Here is a 17,443-nt window from a genome sequence, read left to right as displayed (position 1 = left end):
AAATATTCCTAGTCTACAGCTCTCCCCTACAAGAAAGCTATACTAACAATGAAGACAAATGACAAATTAAGACACAATCACAAGATATACATTAGTGTAGAAAATATTTTATTTTTTCTACCACATATACACCAATTATGAAACAATTTAATTAAACAAGTTAGACATTTTTCTTTGTTGTGGATATAGTATATATTAATTTAATATTAGTGTGTCTTCTATCCAAACGAGGGCTGTCAAATAGATGCACAGCTTACTAGAACATTTAAAAAAATACATCCACCATAAATTACTGTGGTCTACCTTCACATGGGAAAAACAAAATAGGGAACTATCGCCACAGACAATTACGATTCATGAAACAAAAATAAACTAAGTCATCACTACCTTAGCAAGAACCAAAGGATCTATAGCTGCAGGAGCGTTTCAGCCAACTTCAATATTTCTGTGTTAAATTGTCCATCAAACTGTCACACTCATATCCTACATGTTACACCACCACCACAACAATCTCAAAGACAGCCAGTGCATCCCACACTTTTGTTTGCACTGGAAAACTGATGTCGCTGAACCGAGGCACATCAAGAACCATAATTATTGAGGAAAAAGCACACGACAGAAGACGGAAAAAAGTTATAAAATAAAAAAAACCACTAAGAGGGAACCGAGTTATTTAAAAAGGTTCAGGGAATTAATTTTAAATATGATGCCAACTGGCCCCAGATGGTACAAAAGTTGTGAGCAACACATAATTAAATTCTGCAGTTTTGCTGCAGTTTAGAATTCCATATTTCAAATGTACTACGCCACCAAAATGGCTCGGCATTTAAATGATCTCGGCAAATTCAGCAGGCATAATTCACATTAATGTTGCCCGTTTTGCAAGAATGTTGATTATTTTTTTGTGCAGAGTATAAAAAACGCACATATCAGTCTCCAAAGGAAAGAATTATTTACAAACCTGTCCACTCTGGAAGAACTAGTTAATAAGTTGCAATTTGCACTTCCCCAGTTTTTAGATTTTTTTGAATCATTTTTTTTTTCTAAGTAGAAAATTACCTTAAATTAGTACAATATTAGCAAGGTTCATCTGGCAGTGGCATTTCTACCGCTGGACCCATCAAATATTCTTTTCGTAAAGAAATTGCACACTAGGGATAAAAGCAAGCATTCTATGTCTAACAAGTCACAGGAGAACAATGAGAGTTTAAGACACTTCATTTACAAGAGTGTAGAGCTAGTACATCACTTTCTCCCCCAGACCTAACTCTGACAACAGATTTCTGAAGCCGTACTTTCATGGACCCGTAAGAACTCACACTAAAAAAGCTAGCACAGCTTTGAACTAGTGGAAATCTACTAAATAAAAAAAGACAAAAAAACATTCTCTATGAGGCCATCATTTCTGGTTTCGATCCTCAAAGACTTTTATCGGCGCTTCCAACGAGACTAATTTGCTCTGATTTATTGATGAAAACTCAAAAGTTACTGGCCACCTCTGCTTGAGTTGAGTTGTCAGTGAAGCAGCTGAGGGCATAAAATTTTGCATATGATATATTCACAGAATAAAAAGAATATTACCAGCCTCCTTAAGATTGTTGAATTTCAAAAAATATATTCATGGTGGCTTGAGCTAATGTTTTCAATCCTGCCCTACCGACGTATCATTCTATAGTAATATGTCTGGAAGCCATACAAACAAGTCTTGAGATGTTATAAAGTTTTCATAATAATATAACAAGCCTTGGACAAGGTTACCTTTTCACAAAAGGTTCGTGCGGCAGTCAACTTTTTATGAAATGCAACATGGCAGCATAGGCTGATTGATTTGTGAGGTATTATCAATTATTTTTTTCCAGTCAACTTCTAACTCCTCTAGAAGTCCGACATGCAGTTCTAGGTTGTTAGTGTGTCTCATATTTCTGTGTTTTTTCCATTTCATGGATGCAGAGTTAAACGAAACACAATGATTTGTTTGACAGTATAAGTCCCTGGGACCTATATTGGCCACACTGCACCATCAGTTCACCATGAGTGTGTGAGATTCTGTAGGAGCCGCAGAGTCGTAGATGGTATCCGTATCTTTCGTCGGCTCGCCCGCCAACTGGCATTGGTGAGACAGTGTACCAGCTCCGCAATCACAGAAAAACCTACAATACAGAGAACAAATTTAAAACATGTAAAATTTAAGTCTCACTGAAGATTTGTAAAGAAACTGATTCAGATGCACACACATTATGGAAGTAAATGACCAAACATAGCATTAACTAATGAACGCACATTCAAAAGCTACATTCTGGACACACAACTTGCGGCAATTATTTATTCATTGGGAAGCCATGGATATTACAAAAGTTCATTAAGTTCTCACCTGTCATGAGTTATAAATTCAACATCGTGGCCTTGGTGACACTTATTTATACAGTTGACACAAATTGCATTCCTATCTGTCGTATTGCACGTTCTGCATCTAAAATAACAAACGAAAAAGGAATATCTTAGCATGAACGTTAAATATTGACAACCCTTATCCTGTCAGTCCTGCCTTCTTTCCTCTCTACAGAGTAAATAAAAATCAGTATTGAGGCTAAACCTGTATGTATTTCACCTACTTGGCATGATTTGTTATTACAAGATAGTCAAGAAAAATAATATTAACAGTATCTCTCTTTTCAGGTGCCTTGGTCTTGACCCTATTGTGACCTATATGAACTTGGCAGGATTAAATATAACCTGACCATAGGAAATTCAAAGAGCAAGAAGTATTTTCATACTGGTTACAACGTATATTTGGCTGAAACTTTTATCATATTCACCAAATTACCGTTCTGTGTAGACTTTGAAGTATTATGTTCTGTTTATTAACATAGCACTACATTCAGGATAAAATTTTGGTTTCATGTTTGTTCTGCTGTAAATAGACAATTTTACACGATCAGATGATTACCAATACCGATTGGCAATACCAGATATTTTGCTTCAACTATTAAAACTCATCAGCACTGGTACACCATAGAATGCTAAATCATACACGCTGTTGGCCATTCATGGTTGGTACTTTACTAGAAAAACACAGATGACGTTCTAGTGGCAAATTCTAGAGAATACTTGCACAGAATTCTGTATGAACTCAGATCATGGCAAAAATCTTGGAAGTCATCACTTCACACATCTTAAAATGACAGCTTTGATTTCACACAGGCATACCTGTAGAAATTATGCATTGGGTAGCTGGTGTAGCTTGAAATCTTGTAGAGGCACCGACCTGACTTTACAGCCTTTTCTATGGCATCTTTGTTGTCGTAGACGTGGTTGTCTGAAGAAAGGGAAGATATAGACAATGTGAGAATGTTACTTATCTGGATAACATGCATTTACCGTGTCCATTGAAGCATAGACAGTAGCCTATGATTGAAGGAGAGGCTAACAGATTGTCAATATTACATCAGAAGGAAGAGGGCGCCACATTCCATGTTTTTACACAATGAAGTGACAAGATGTTCTCAAGGCTTCAAGTCATGCAAAGTTCCGGTCATCCACCTTTTTCTCAACAGAGATCAAACTTAAGTGAGAAAACAATGAAGTTGCACCAAACCTTTGAAGTGCAACGGCAAGATGGAAGTGGCCTTGACATCGCCAATAAAGAAAACATGGAAATTTTGTCGGATTCAAAAGTTTGCTGTGTTTACTTATAGAGACTACCCAGGTGTTCTTTAGGAGTTACATGCAAATGATATTCACCTTTCATCTCTGGTTCTACCCCCGTTGCCAGGCATATCCCTGCAAACTTGTTGTTGAACACGATGTTGCCGTCCAACTTGGCCGTGGCATTGTTGGTGATTTCTATTCCTGCTGCTAGCCCGTCGTAGATCCGGTTCTTCTTCAGGCTGGGATGACTCTGCGAGCTGATGAGTACACCCGCTTGCGTGTTTCGGAATATTTCATTGAATTCTAACACACCTGCGTGAAACACCAACAAAAGAGAGAAGTTTTCATTTGTGCAATTTCTTAAGATAAACTGTTGTAAAGTAAAGTGATATTATAAGTAAGCCATTTTGATCAGATATCACATAGAATTTTGAGAATGAAAAGAACACAAAATGGAAAAGTATTATACTGTTTTGCCAGTTTGGCTGCATACCGATTAATATCAGAATTTGGAAAATGAAGTAATATGAACTGGCAGTACCAAAGGCTTTCAGTACAGTTCGTGCAGTTCTGATGATAATGTATGTAACAGGTATCAAGGCGGGTGAACCTTGTCATTTAATGAAATAACTTCATAACTTAATCAATATTTTCCAGCTGTCTAGGGTTGATGTGTGTTAATTGCCCGGTCAACTCATTAACGATATCATCGACTTAATTTATCACTCAGTAACGAGTGATGCATCACATTTAAATTATGCAGGTAGCTGAAGACAATTGCTTTTTTCCGTCTAAAGAAAACAGTCACGGCATATTGAGTTTTGTGTAGGTGGAACTACACTGAAGTGAAAGCTCACCTCTGCCACCGTTGAATATACACACACCCCCGTCTCTGCCGTCATGTATCTTGTTATGCCTCAAGGTCGGGTTGCTGTCCGTTTTAATCCACACTCCTGCCATGGCATTGTCAAAGATCTCGTTGTACTCTATGATACCAAGACCTTAGAGAAATCACAGGATCAAAGAAACACACAGTAAGATAGAGGCAGAAAAAATATATACAACATTCTTGTGCTGTTGTGTTCTTGGGCAAGGCACTTTATTCCTCATTGCTTCTCCCCACCCAGGAGTGATGGGTACCTGGTAGGACAGTGGTTGTAATGTGTGTGTTTAGCTCTGCTGCGCTTATTGGCTGCACATGTGAGCTGTTGTTTGCTCCCCAGGGAGTTGAGTGGTATCATATTAGGTCCAGTGACCAGGGGTAATAATAATTGTAAAAGCGCCTTGATCACATGTACTTGTGGATATGTGCGCTATATAAGAACCCAATATTATTATTATTATTATTATTATTCATGGCACAATATTTTGTAAAACCTTTGAATGACAACTGTACAATATCAGGGTGGCACTAAGAATCCTTTTAAAATAACTTGGAAATATTTTCTGGGAACTGGATCAAGTTAGTGAATGTTAGGAACAATGTGTCACATTGATTAATGACTTGAATTGTTAGTTCTGACATTATCAATGATTTATCACTTCTGACAAAGAAAATAAGCTACAATGAAGTCTCTGTGTAATGAACAAACATAATGAAATTTTTTGTAAAACTGACATAATATCATTGCCCTTTGTGAAATCTAGCGATGGAACATATGTCACACCAGATGGGTTCTGTGAAACTAGACTTTGGGTACACGTGGTACCACTTTGCAGCTGAAATGTTTACAGCAGACATCTGTTGAAAGCCAAGTAGGCCTGCCTTAGCTCTGTTGTCTTTTGAAAAAAGACATCTCATTAACACAAGTTGATGATATAATCTGCAGATCCTTCACAGGCACGATGAACACAATCATAGAGTGTTAAAAACTGTTGTCTACCTCCATTATAAACCAGGATGCCTCCATTCTGTCCACCCCAGATCTTATTTTTGCGAATGACCGGGTTGCTGCCAGTCCTGATCTGCACTCCTGAGTACATGTGGTTGAAGATATCGTTATCTTCTAGGATTCCATGGCCGTTGTCATAGAAGTACACGCCCACCTGGATTGATAGAAAGAGGAAAGTTGAATTTCATGTTTAGATGCATTGATTTGATCATTGGAAAAATCATTAGTCACCATCCTGGCTGCTTTAGGTTACTGACTGTGGAGCAAAGCAACACGTTCTCCTTCGCTGCAAATTAGAACAGTTCAAAGACATTGCTGGAGAAAATTAATACTTCCTTGTGGATTACTGGAGGAAATGCCCATAAAAACTATACAGACACAGGCATTTAGTTTCACCATCGTGAAGATAAAGAGAGGGACTGATGTCCAGGGTTTGACTTTCAAATGTATAAAGCACGCTTCAAGGAAGCCACGTTCGCAGTACAGCAGAGCGTCAAACAATGAACAAGCACAATCCAATGCAAAGTTACCCCTATGTCACCATGTAATTAAACACCCTGATGCCATGATAGAAACGCCAGAATCCTCTTAAATCAACACAAAGTGACATTCCCTCTATTTAATAGTACAGCTCTGCCAGCAGAGATGCCATTGTGGTGTGAACAAGAGTTTTATTGAATGTCAACACACTTTTAAGGACACATACCTACTGTATTGATTGGGGGGGGGTGCATGAAGTCATGAATGGGTGCAGCACCACGGAGTAATTACCCTATCTGCAGATGGTTATAAAAGCCCAAGGCCAGATCAATTACAGTGCATTACATCACCGCTCAGCAGGGTGCCATGTTGCCATGCCAACAGCTTACCTGCTTTCCACTGTGTATCCTATTCCTCCTGAGCTCGGGACAGCTGCCTGTGGTGACCCAAACACCAGCCAATGTATTGCTGTACACTTCATTTTCAATGATCAACCCTTTGCCTTTCTCATGCTGTCACAGTAAAAACAACATATAAATGTAATAAGTCATTCAGAACTTCTAATAATCATATTTACACAAACCATAGATTACAAATATTGAAAAAAAATTTTTAACTCAGCCTTTGTATTAATCTAAACCATACTCACCACATATATGCCGCCATGTTGACCGTCATGGATACGATTTCCCCTGATAATGGGATTACTATTGGTCCTGATTTGTATTCCTGCCAGAGCATTGCTATGAATATCATTGTTTTCTATAAGTCCCCTGCCTTCTCCAAATATATACACACCGCCTTGATGGCCATTGAAGATCTCATTTCCCCTGCAACGAAATTTTGCACACATAAGATTAGCAGCATGGCCTTGCCTATTTTCAACAGGCACACTGTGGCCACACAATAGCCGAGCATTCGCCCAAGAGGTCTTCTGAGAAGTCATTGAAAACTTACTGAAACCAACTTTTCAGGCATGTGGCTAGACACAAACAACATACAGGATCAGAATGTATTGTATATCATATCATGCATTAAAATTTGACGAGGAAGCAAAATTCAAACCCACCTAATTGTTGGATCACTATTGTACGTGACCCACACTCCAGCGAATGTATTGGAATGGATCTTGTTTTCAAGGAATTCGCCCCGGCCGTTCTCATGCACGTAAATGCCGCCCGTCTGCCCATGGTGAATTTCGCATCCCACCACTGTAGGATTGGCCCCGGCTTTGACCTCAAAGCCTGCTATCCTATTGTGATGTATATTACAGGAGTCAAAGTAACCTAGGCCATTGTCAAATGTAAATATTCCCACATCCCGACCATGGTGGATGTGGCAGCGCCGGATCACTGGATTCGCAAAGTTCTTCACCCAGATACCAGCTAGGGCATTGCCGCTTATTTCACAGTCTTCATATGTACCCTATACGGTTAAAATAGAAAGCAGTAAAACGTTCTTCATTGAGTTTGAACAAATCACTCTCATATCAAAATGTTGACACATATTAGCTCAAAGTTCTATATAGCGATTCATCCAAGCAAGACGTAAACATGATGATGATCATAAGATTTGCAAATTTTGACAAAATTCATCAATACACTTTGCATAAATTAATACTACAATAATATGCATTGCACTTCAATTTTCATATGTTAATTTTCCTACAGCTTGCATGACTGTTAACAGGCTAAAATACACCTGTCAAATAACAAAAATCGAAAGTGCACAGCAAACAATACCAATACAGCAATATCATCGGCACCAATACAGTGATATCATCGGTAATTTATGAGGAATCTTACCTGTGCATGGTCATTGACAAAGAGTCCAACATTTTCACAGTCACTGATGATGCAGTTTTTGATGTGTGGAGCTGCTCCTTTGCCAGTGACGCACACTGCCGAACCAACTGTTATGTTAAAAGGAAAAAAGGGAATCAAAATCTTCAGAAATCTGACATATCACTGAGAAGAAACGAATGAAACCAACATATTTTCTGTGTATGTTCAGACATGGCCTAAAAGACTATACATGACTCATTATTTACAAATATGAGTAACCTTTGAACGTTTATCTTTCACTACCATACCCTATGCACGGCTAGCAACAAGGACAAATATGCATACAAGCTACAAGCTATGTCTCTTCCTGTAATGTCAAGCTCTGATTGGAAAAAAAAAAGAGACTTGAATTACCAACCTTGAGATTTACTACGGATGACGCAGCTATCAATGGTCGGCCAGCAGTTCGCTGTAACTTCTATACACGAGTGTTTGTGATGAGGCTGTTGTGAATTGGTATCAGGTGTAAACTGCAAATTGGGAGCACAGACATTAGAATAAAAAGTACATTAGCTGATTATCAATATACAAAGTGCCATCAAGCTCTTGGGGCGAAACAGCCGTGTATGGACTGTGTCCCAGACGACTAATATAGGCAGCTTTTCAAAGTTGATTATAAAATATAATGACACAATACCAAAGGTACAGTACATGTAAAACATAATGAATCCAGATCTGAACTGGGTTTGTCAAAATGAATTTTTTCCCTGTTTAATTAGGCTGACAGTAGAATCTTCATTACTTTTGATTGCGTTTCATTTTAGGTAGACATGGATGGCAGTCTTAATTTATTTCTAACAGCCCTAAATGGTCTGCATATCACATGTTTAGCATATTCACTTCTGTATTACACATATTCAAAAATATCACAATGCGAGGGCAGGGAATATATATTTCTGGTTAAATGAACTGGCATTGTTACTTACTCTTATACTGAGAAAGCCTAAATAAGCGTCTTCACTATTTTCCATAAATACAAAGGTGGACTCTTTACTATTTTCTATTATCACACTATCTGGATTATTGCCAAAAGCTGTAAAAAAGAAAAGAACAAAAATAAAATGCAGAGAAAGGAATGGAAGCTGGTCACAGAGTATCAGCAAACGTGATACAAGCGAGCAAATACGACTGTGTTACAACACTGAGTCAAGGACAATGCATGACTCCCACACACGTGCACACATGCTACTCTCACATCTAGTTATTATACTATGTCACCATGTGACCCCGCTTCAAGGTCACCCCGCCTGAGTGTGTTCAGGATGAGCGTCAGACTTACTGGGTCACATTAGCCTTTGTTGCATAGATTTATTTAACAGTGCTCTTTTGAACTGGTGTCATTTTTCTTGGAAAGATGAAGTAGACAAGAGTGTAGACATTCAACGAAAACATTCCTAAGAAATCCCCCTTTTCAGCTGTTCTTATTATCACATGAATTGATTTCCGTTCACAAAAATTACATCTTTATGCATCTGTGATATAAAAGAATAATAATTTTAGATAATTTTAAAGATATCTTTAATATCTCTCTGTGTCACTCATTAACTTTACGAATTTTATTTCAAACATGACTCAACTGAATCTTAAGTCATTTTCAATGTAAGATAAACACAAATAAACAAGGAAATCATCAATTAATCGACAAATAATTAATTAAATAAGAAAGAAGGAAAGAAGTTTTACATGCTACACATTGGCATCCGCGATAAACAGTCTCATTTGGATGTTGATTGAACGTGGAATTTCTTTTTAACCTTAAGCCTGCCAAGTTTATTTGTCACCATAAGGACAGGTTGGCTAAACCAGTGAGGCAAGACATGTCCCATATGTCGCATTATAAAAACAGATACTTGAAAACAGATACTTGTTAACATGATTTTTACTGACTATTAAACCTGTGATGAAGATACCATGCCAAGTGGATGAAAATATTATTATAAATTTGGCTCAAATGGCTTTTTACTGACTTTGCAGATGGGCAAGTAGTACTTATGATTCTTGTCTGTTGTGAAAATGTGAAAACTGGGTGACGATTCACTTTTCCTCATAGAACTGTTATGATGACATATGATTAATAATGACAATAGTACGTGACATGTCAGATTAATGTGAAATAAGAATACCGAATGAAGCTGCTTGATACACGGAGACCTGCCATAAATTGTCACGTACTACACCACTGACATAATGTGTGATTTATAGAAATGGCTGAAGATCACTATCATCAAAATAGTCAAAACCCTTACTTAGAATATTAATAATAAAAACTGCATAAGTACAGAACCGGCTGTGAATAAAAGGCATAAGCAGATGAGAATGAAACAGGATTTTTAAGCTACAGCCTTTTGTCACTTGATGACAGGGTAAAATGTACTCTTTTTACTTATGGAGTCAACATTACATCAACTTTACGGTTACGGTTAGTTTTATGTACAACGGGGTTAAAATATGGAATACTTTGCCTGGAGAGATCAAATCTAGCTCTTCACTTCTATCATTCAAAAGAAATTGCAAGTGCCATTTTTTTTAAATAGATGGGTTAATCTTACTTTTATGTAATTTTTAAATTTGTCCATTGTTTTACTTGTAGCGTTTTACATTTTTTTTCAGTATAAAGTTTTCTTCCTGAATTATTTTTTTTAATGTAAATATTGTAAATGTTGTTATACTCGACTCTGTGTGAGAAGAGCCTCAGGCTCAACAGTTTATCGAGTTTAAATAAAGTCTAATAATAATAATAATAATACTTTCTCTCAGTAAAAAGAATGAAGCCAATCAAATATGACATTTACGCAATAAAGTGTGTATATCTTCACAAGCATTACCTGCTCAGCTTGTCTTACTTCTCTATCATCATTTTGTGAGGATCTCAATATGTGTACCAAAAATAAAGATTGGGGCTGCCTACCACAAACAATTGTCTACATGTTCTCAAGGCTAAGATTAAGATTCCAGCCAATTGAGGCTTAGATATTGATTGCAATTTCAGCCACAATGGAGGAATGGCAAATGACCTCAATGAAGGCCATCCATAGCTTAAATACCTCATAAATGTTTCAGAATTTACTTAACAGATTTTTTTTTATCCACATGTATAAAAATTTCCACAGATCAGAAACACTACTGGAGATGAGTTGTATAGTAATTCAGAGTCACAACAAATTTGAACTTTGACCTTCACGTTACTGATTACTGATCACTCAATGTGTGCATAATGCTGTTTTGAAAGCACTGGTGCAACAAAGTGCAATTAATCTAGAGGCAAAAAGGATGACAAAACAAATCACCTGCAATATAACATTCGGTATATGTGACATACCTTTGTCTTTCAAGGCCCCATTATTAAATGATCAACTTTATCTTTTTGTATTTTACTTGTCAAAAAATACCATCAAATCTTTCGAGAAATGTTTTGGATTGTCTTTAAAAATGTTACTTTTTAATCCTTGGCAACAGAAGTCAGTCGATTAAATTCAGGTGCTACTTGTGTACATACAGCTACCATACATAACTTGCAAGTAAAAATTACACAGTTGTGCGTTCGTAGCCAATGTTTGAAATATGTTCTGTGGTCACATTTCAGTAAGATTTACATGAGTTGCTTTTGATTTCAAAACCAATTTATCAAAAAAAATGCAAAAAGATTCAGCAAATGGCACCCTAAGCTGCAGTTTGTATACATATAGTTTGAATGCAGTGGCATCATTCATTGACAATTATATTACAGGTAGAGAGAAAAGTGCACAGTAAATACCAAATGAGTATTAATGTTGTAGAGGACTATTTTCTTGATAATTTGGTTCTGCTCAATGAGTCAGTCAATTGAGACCTATAACTTCTACATCATCAGTTCTTGCTTGCCATATGAAATGCACTCTACATATGTAATAAACAACCACCAACTTGGTATTTTACTGTAGAAAGCCAAAAATACTGGTTCAATGTTCAACAGTTTGATGAAAAGGATTTCTATGAGTGAAAGCTTAATTATACGTAAGGCGTATGATGTCGTGTACTTCACTTCTGACTTGAGGAGAAGATGGATAAATTCAGTCTTCTAATCTGAGTTTCTTTGCACAGTAATAGATCTTCATGGTCGAACCCACAAATGAATTTTTCTTGATGTCACCATTTTTGTATTATTTTTTTCTCCCAATCCTGTAATCATTTATATATATGGATATGCTCATTGTCCGAAATAAAGAATTAATAAATAATAAAATAAATATAAATAAAATGTACTGTACTCACCAGCTCCAATTATACAGACAGGAGTGTCAATGTACAGCCACTCATTACTGTAGATTCCTGCATGGACTAGGATAAGCTGGTGAACTTGACCTTCAACTGCCGAAAGTGCTTCTTCTATTGTGTCAAAGTATTGCATATTGCGACCTACATAGCTGTCGGGGTTTTCATACACTCGCTGGGCATAGCCAGGTTTGACATGTACTCCATGGTACTGACAAAGAAACAAAAAGTACTGTTTAGTGAAATATTTTGTCATTTTGCCAAGAAAATTTAAAATGGGAGTATCAAAAATAATGAAATTGTCTTTTATCCATATGGGAAACTGACACTCTCTGATTTTAGACACCTCTGTATGCTAGCATATATGAAACATCTTGGTTCAGAAAGCAAGGTTAATCACAATAATTGTACCCTGTATTCAGAGTGTTACTGTGTGTATCATAAGCTGTGATAATGTCACAGTGGAAGCAGCAAGAACAAGATGACACTTTATTCCATCTTTGAGACTGAAAAATAATTATACTAAAAGGAAGGCCGTCAAATATGGTGAACTATAGTTATGGCAAAATTTGATCCCATGCCGATTTCACCGGCAACTACATTATAAATGTACATATCCTTAATGGCACTTAAACTCAATCAAAACATTTTACATCCAGATGCCCATACTGTACATGAAATATGCAGGACAATCAATCATTTCAATGACAATATCCAATCTTGATGTACCGTCAGGTACATGCACCAGATCATGAGCCGTGGGCACACTAAAACTACCCTAGGGGACGTCTGAACAGGGCTAATGCCATGCCCTTTTCCCACGCTCTCGGATTTATTTCCCCAAATAAATTCAAGGAAAGAGGTCAGGGTGGTGATGAAGGCAGGCAGAGGGAGAAACAGACAATTATGCGCTGTGAATGACCTGGTTAGATGCAAACGCAGGTGCATTATCACCCAGTGTCTGGGGCACTGTAATCTACAGGCTTGCAGTCATTATTTTCATGGCCTGGAATTGACACACGATATATGCCAGTTGTAGCAATATGAACCGAAGAACCAACAAATAAATATCTTTTACATATATTTTAAATATCTTTTTCTTTAGGTTGTTTGTCGAAACACCAGATTATTACCGTTGTATTCAATCATGGCAATAAAAAAGTAGGGTTCATCTGACAATTGATTTGAGGGCAGTTGCCCCCGCTTTCTAGAATTTCAAAATTAAATGAACAAATAGGGATATATATTGCTTCAAGATAAAATCAAGAATTACTGTTACTTACAATAAGAGAGAGTCGTCATACTGGGAAAATCTCAATTTCATAACACAAAGAAATAACTACTTTTAAAACGGCGCAAGGCTATCCCTAAATTACGGTCTGACTCCTTGGCTAAAAAGATGTCATGATGACATGTAAAGAAAAGAAAGCCCAATGCACTTACAAGCTGCTTAAAACTTTCTTTCCAAACATTCTCAATGTCTGACTTTTCCGGCTGTACAAAGTGAAACTTGGTGGTCCCTTTGACGAGTAGCGGTAGCGACATCTCGTAGACAGATTGGTACATGTTCTTCCTGTGGGATTGAAAATAACATTGACGGCAATATAATAAACCCTCTGTTATGAAGAGATCATTAAATATTAAAACATTAATTTAGCAAAGAATGGTGATCAGAGAATGCCATAAAACTCATTCCGAGAGAAAAACGGGAAATGACTTGCAGCTACGTGAGATTAAGAAGACAGACTGAGTAAATTTGAAATCTTGGATTCAAAATGAAAACGGGTACAATTCAATCCATTAAGCCCCAACAAAAGAAATGAAGGATAAAGTCTTACATCCAGTGAAGAAAAATAAATATGGTAAAACCAAAGACAGGGTTGAAAACTTTCCTTTTCACCAAGTTTCTCTGTGAATGCCATGATGTAACATCTACATGACGTTTTGAAATGATATCCATCAAAGTTACATGATCAACCAATAATGCTAGGAATAATTTAAGGATATCATAATGTAACATGTCACCAAAACGATGATGAAACTATACTCAGAGTAAAATTATAAAATGCTGGCAATCTGTAAACTCCCTTCTGCTTAAGTTGAATCTTTATAAGGACTGATTTTTCAACGCAAGACACATATTTCAAAAAATTTGGGTCCAACATAACTTGCAATCTTTTTTTTGAAAGCATTCATCAGGTAATTCAACATATGTACCCAGATATCTGATCAGCATTGACATAGCAGTGAAATTGAAGGTTTTGACTATTGGGCTCATTTTTGGTCACATTCAAACTGGCAACAGTGTATCTTATGCTTTCTACGCGAAAGATGATTTTATTTTCCACAAGATTATTAAAGAATAGTTAATTAAACATATGCGTATTAGCCCACATACATAAAAACTGTTGTTTACACCTACACACAGAAAATACCACAATGTGCATTTTGGAGAAGTCTAAAATCCCTTCAAACAATACAGAACAATGGTTGGATATTTTGTGTGTATGACAAAAGTCTAAGATTCGCATAAGTAATGAACTCTTCTTACCACAAAGTGAGGTCATTTGCCAGAGTCTTCCATCGCTTGCATATACACGCTGCCGTGCAAAGGTCCTTTTCTTTCAAGTATGAAAAGATATTTAACAAGATTTCGTCTGGAACATGAAACTGCAGGAAGTTATCTTCAGGATTTGCAACTGTAAAAAAAAGGGTACAAAGGAAGCGTTAAACAAAGACAAAGGCCTTAATCCTTACCTGTCCAATCATGTTTAAAGACCCCACTGGACACGGAGACAATTCTTATGTAAATTTCAAACAGCTGGACCTAAACAGAGGCCTTTCAACGCTGAGAGAGAGTCAATGGACTCTTACCTGTCTGCTTAGTGTGAATTTCTTCCTGAGCAGACAATTTGGAACGTTTGGCTACTTTTGCCGCTGGTACCGGCTGCGATTTCACTGATGTACCCTGGGAAACAAATCAAAGTAATTGACTTTATAGTAACAGTCTGTTCACTAAACTTCAAGCAAAAGAAGCTCTATGCATGGAGGGGAAACAAAGATGTTTTTCTCATTTAACCACTTCATTTATTTGATCAAGTTTCAATATAAGGCCTCTTGTATGAGTGTTTGAGTTGTTCAATATTATCCTACAATTGGTTATTAAATCAATAAGTCAGAAGGCATCAATGTAAATGCTATCACTATATAATTCACTTAACAACGATTAATTTTGAGTTAGTGTATTTCGACCATTGTAGCAACATTAACTACAAATATAGTTATAATATAAAATATTGTATATATTTTAACATTACAGACGTACCATTAAAGATGCAAACAACATGCATCTCTGCTGCCCTACTCATGGAAGACAGTAGCAGAACTATAGTCCTTGTTTCAAAATTAAATATCAATCTTATGTTTACTTTTCAGATAGGTAGAAACTGTCAAAACTTGATGTGACCTTATGAAACAATGCTAGTAGTTTCACTAATCAGTCTAGGCTGTAATTAAACGTGACACAGGTAACACATTTTGTTAAAAACTAGCATTTTGCACGAGTACAAGCTCTCTCATATACATTACTTTTTCAGTTAATATATTCCAGTTTGAATAATCATTATAACCGTAACTCCCTTTTGTCCATTACATAATGAGAGGATCATATATCAATAATTATCTAATATCATATTGTGGTTGCTACATAGTGATGTTACAATTCTCATACCGATCGGTATGCCAGAACGAATTATAGGCTTAAGACAGTTCTCTGAACAGACAACATATTCAATATATCGCTTAACTCACTTGATCTACATCTTGATTAATACTGCTTGGCTTCCTCCGTAAACTGTATGTTTTCTGAGGGAGATTATTTGTTCTGTTCCTTGATGATGTGGACGTTGAAGTAGCTGTTGATGCAGACTCTGTTTGGGAGGGAAAGGCCGAGTAAAGCATGAATGAGGTCTCCATATTGACTGCACCAATTCAACATTGAAACAAAACATGTACCCCCTTCTTTGTTAATGCTTCCTTGCATTGTGTCCTGGTTACATATGTTAGCAGAAAGCTATAAACAAAGGGGTCATAATGACCATGGGGAAAGGGGGGCATGTTTCCTGAAAAAAAAAATTTGGCAGTGCTTGTGATTTGTACAGTTAACTACTAAAACTGCATTGTGTCCCTTTAGATAGTTCGGTCTGTTAGATATTTTGTATTTAGTGCACCAGAAGTATGTTGTAAAACAGCGGTGTGTCAGCTGGTGAAACTTGTCCTTGGTCTCAAATTGTGTGAATTGAGATACATGTAGATGATAAGGTTACTGAGATCCACTGATTAATTTATGACACCCATATCATCCATAAATATGACTACTTCGCATAACTCTAGTTTTGGCCATCAATAAAAATAATGCCGAAATAGGGATATATTAGGGATATATGTTGGAGAGTGATCAGTGAAATCTGAGAAGGTTGTGTTCATGTGAAAGGTCCTATGTGGTCACAGAGGGCACGCTCAATATAAAGGACAAAGACAACAATAGACAGCCTGGTACGTGATGGGATGTGGGTGGTAGACAAAACACTACGGCGTGTGTGCAAGGCTACATTTCCAAACGATTGTTAAAAGAACGTTGGAGAAGGCCAGAAACCCATAACCGTTTCACTTGCTTTAGTACAGGACCACAGCATACACGCGATACCCAGACTTCGGGGTAACAAGAACTGTCATATTTACATTCGTCGTTGGCACTGGCACGGCTTCGTACAGGAATCGCGCAAACTCGGCACAGGCCAACTCCAAGCGGAAGTGGGGAGACTTCCCTCAAAATAAGTCACAAAGGAGTATTAGGCAGCTTACTACGTCGTGGACACCTCCTTAAATTTCAATATATTCGGCTTGTTCGCTTTGACTTACGAATCGGTGACATATATGGGAATATATTGAGGTTTCTCTGCTTGGAATAAGAGGAATGGCGTTCGATGTGTGTTTAGATTATGTCTCTTTCAATGATCAACGACTGTGAACAAAGAACACCGACTTACCGGACAAAGAACCGCTATATTTCCCTCTATTTTTGCGACCCGATCGTCTCAGACCTACTCTAGATGATGTTGTGCTTGAGGATGACATTATTTGTGTGTTAATCAATCGGATAAGAGTGTTGAAAATGGCCCAGAATGAACCAACAACATAATCACCTTCCCCTAAGACTGAGATAACATACACGACCAACAGTGGAGCTAATGTATGAATATAATGTATGAGGGGTTTCGACAGTTAACCAATCAACGCACGTGGTTGCAGCACGTGAAATCAAAATAT

General features: G+C 37.1%; 1 protein-coding gene across 2 annotated transcripts; it reads right to left on the bottom strand.

Moving 5' to 3' along the window:
* Window positions 1-87: 87 nt before the first annotated feature.
* Window positions 88-17,408, bottom strand: LOC139149525 (F-box only protein 11-like). Of its 2 annotated transcripts, none has more exons than XM_070721323.1 (18): window positions 17,164-17,408; window positions 15,926-16,044; window positions 14,990-15,083; window positions 14,667-14,814; window positions 13,559-13,688; window positions 12,116-12,326; window positions 8,791-8,897; window positions 8,223-8,334; window positions 7,826-7,932; window positions 7,090-7,445; window positions 6,670-6,850; window positions 6,410-6,532; window positions 5,532-5,694; window positions 4,506-4,649; window positions 3,742-3,960; window positions 3,208-3,316; window positions 2,372-2,470; window positions 88-2,150 (listed from the first exon to the last, which is right to left on the bottom strand). In XM_070721323.1, the coding sequence occupies exons 1-18, from the start codon at window positions 17,249-17,251 to the stop codon at window positions 2,021-2,023; spliced, it is 2,640 nt and encodes an 879-aa protein (XP_070577424.1). In that variant the 5' UTR covers window positions 17,252-17,408; the 3' UTR covers window positions 88-2,020. The 2 variants fall into 2 exon arrangements, with proteins under 2 accessions (XP_070577424.1, XP_070577425.1); XM_070721324.1 differs by having other exon boundaries at window positions 3,266-3,316; window positions 17,164-17,374.
* Window positions 17,409-17,443: the final 35 nt, after the last annotated feature.

Source organism: Ptychodera flava, chromosome 14 (genome assembly GCF_041260155.1).
Source record: "Ptychodera flava strain L36383 chromosome 14, AS_Pfla_20210202, whole genome shotgun sequence".
Classification (NCBI taxonomy): domain Eukaryota; kingdom Metazoa; phylum Hemichordata; class Enteropneusta; family Ptychoderidae; genus Ptychodera; species Ptychodera flava.
This window is presented reverse-complemented; position numbering and strand designations above follow the sequence as displayed.